The 2228-nt window shown below is 50.4% G+C and overlaps 1 protein-coding gene across 1 annotated transcript in view; it reads right to left on the bottom strand.

The window, feature by feature from the left end:
- LOC121348550 (transcription activator BRG1-like) overlaps positions 1-1425 on the bottom strand; it is a gene marked incomplete at both ends in the record, with an annotated part of 4911 nt that extends 3486 nt beyond the window's left edge. The window contains one exon of the mRNA XM_041458217.1: positions 1299-1425. Coding sequence (XP_041314151.1) covers positions 1299-1425 — 127 coding nt within the window. The remainder of the gene's footprint in view (positions 1-1298) is intronic.
- Positions 1426-2228: the final 803 nt, after the last annotated feature.

The following is a 2228-nucleotide window of genomic DNA, read 5'->3' as shown; positions in this document are numbered from 1 at the left end:
CCCCGTGGTTGGTTTGGGGTGTTCCTGGTCCCAAAAAACAGCCCCGTGGTTGGATTGGGGTGTTCCTGGTCCCCAAAAAACTACTCCTGTGGTTGGTTTGGGGTGTTTGCTCCCCAAAAAACAATCCCGTGGTTGGTTTGGGATGTTCCTGCTCCCAAAAAACTACTCCTGTGGTTTATTTGGGAGCCACCACAACGTTCCTGCCCCCAAATCCTGTTTTTTTTGGGAGCCCCCGCAACGTTCCTGCTCCCAAATCCTGAGGATTTTTTGGGACCCACCACAACATTCCTGCTCCCAAATCCTGTGGGTTTTTTTGGGAGCCACCACAACATTCCTGCTCCCAAATCCTGTGGGTTTTTTTGGGAGCCAACACAACATTCCTGTCCCCAAATCCTGGTTTTTTTGGGAGCCACCACCACAACATTCCTGCTCCCAAATCCTGTTTTTTTTGGGAGCCACCACAACGTTCCTGTCCCCAAATCCTGTTTATTTTGGGAGCCACCACAACATTCCTGCTCCCAAATCCTGTGGGTTTTTTTGGGAGCCACCACAACGTTCCTGCTCCTAAATCCTGTGGGTTTTTTTGGGAGCCCCCGCAACGTTCCTGCTCCCAAATCCTGAGGATTTTTTGGGAGCCACCACCACAACGTTCCTGCTCCCAAATCCTGGTGTTTTTGGGAGCCCCCACAACGTTCCTGCTCCCAAATCCTGTGGGTTTTTTTGGGACCCACCACAACATTCCTGTCACCAAATCCTGGTTTTTTTGGGAGCCACCACAACATTCCTGCCCCCAAATCCTGAGGATTTTTTGGGAGCCACCACAACATTCCTGCTCCCAAATCCTGTGGGTTTTTTTGGGACCCACCACAACATTCCTGTCCCCAAATCCTGGTTTTTTTGGGAGCCACCACCACAACATTCCTGCCCCCAAATCCTGGTTTTTTTGGGAGCCACCACAACGTTCCTGCTCCCAAATCCTGAGGATTTTTTGGGAGCCACCACAACATTCCTGCCCCCAAATCCTGGTTTTTTTGGGAGCCACCACCACAAAGTTCCTGCCCCCAAATCCTGGTTTTTTTGGGAGCCCCCACAACGTTCCTGCTCCCAAATCCTGTGGGTTTTTTTGGGACCCACCACAACATTCCTGTCACCAAATCCTGGTTTTTTTGGGAGCCACCACAACATTCCTGCCCCCAAATCCTGAGGATTTTTTGGGAGCCACCACAACATTCCTGCTCCTAAATCCTGGTGTTTTTGGGAACCCCCACAACATTCCTGATCCCAAATCCAGCGCTCACCTGGCGCTGGAAGTTGAGCAGCCGCAGAGCCTTGAGCTCGATGGTGGCTTTGGTCCTCAGGTCTCCGGCCAAGGAGCCGGGGAGGTTTTCCAGCTCTTGGATGCGGTGGGCGATGCGGGCTTGGAGCCTGGGGAGGAGGAGGAGGAGGAAGGATTTTGGGATGAGTTCAGCTCATTCCCGACCTGATTCCCATTGGGAGTGTTGGGAAGTCGCTTCTGGAATCTTGGGATGGGTTTTGGGGAACTCCATGGGAATAAGGAGAGAGCAGGGCTGGAGAATGGCCAGGGAAGGGTCAGGAGGAATCTCCAAGGAAAATGTTCTCCTGCTCATCCCTCTGAGGTTTGGGAAGGGTAAAAAATGGGATGGAGGAAGCTGGAGATGAGAAAACCTTGGGAATCTCCAAGGAAAACGTTCTGGGAAGGGTAAAAATGGGATGGAGGAAGTTGGAGATGCCTAAACCTTGGGAATCTCCAAGGAAAAGGGAAGGGTAAAAATGAAATGGGATGGAGGAAGTTGGAGATGGAGAAACCTTGGGAATCTCCAAGGAAAACGTTCTGGGAAGGGTAAAAATGGGATGGAGGAAGTTGGAGATGGAGAAACCTTGGGAATCTCCACGGAAAATGTTCTGGGAAGGGTAAAAATGGGATGGAGGAAGTTGGAGATGGAGAAACCTTGGGAATCTCCAAGGACAACCTTGGAAACTCATCCCTCTGAACCTGTGGATGTTGGGAAGAGGGAAAAGAGGAAAAAAGGAGGAAATTTGGAGCTGGGAGAAGCCAATTCCAAGGAAATTTTTCTCTTGCTCCGTGGTAACAGCAGGGCAAGAGAAAAAGGAAAAAGAAGAAGAGGAAGGAGAGGAAGAGGAGTAGGAAGGAGAAGAAAAGGAAGAAGAAGAAAAAAAATAGGATGGGAAGGAGAAGAAAAAAGACA

The sequence above is a fragment of the Pyrgilauda ruficollis genome, unplaced genomic scaffold (assembly GCF_017590135.1).
Source record: "Pyrgilauda ruficollis isolate IOZ18807 unplaced genomic scaffold, ASM1759013v1 scaffold1262, whole genome shotgun sequence".
NCBI lineage: Eukaryota > Metazoa > Chordata > Aves > Passeriformes > Passeridae > Pyrgilauda > Pyrgilauda ruficollis.
This window is presented reverse-complemented; position numbering and strand designations above follow the sequence as displayed.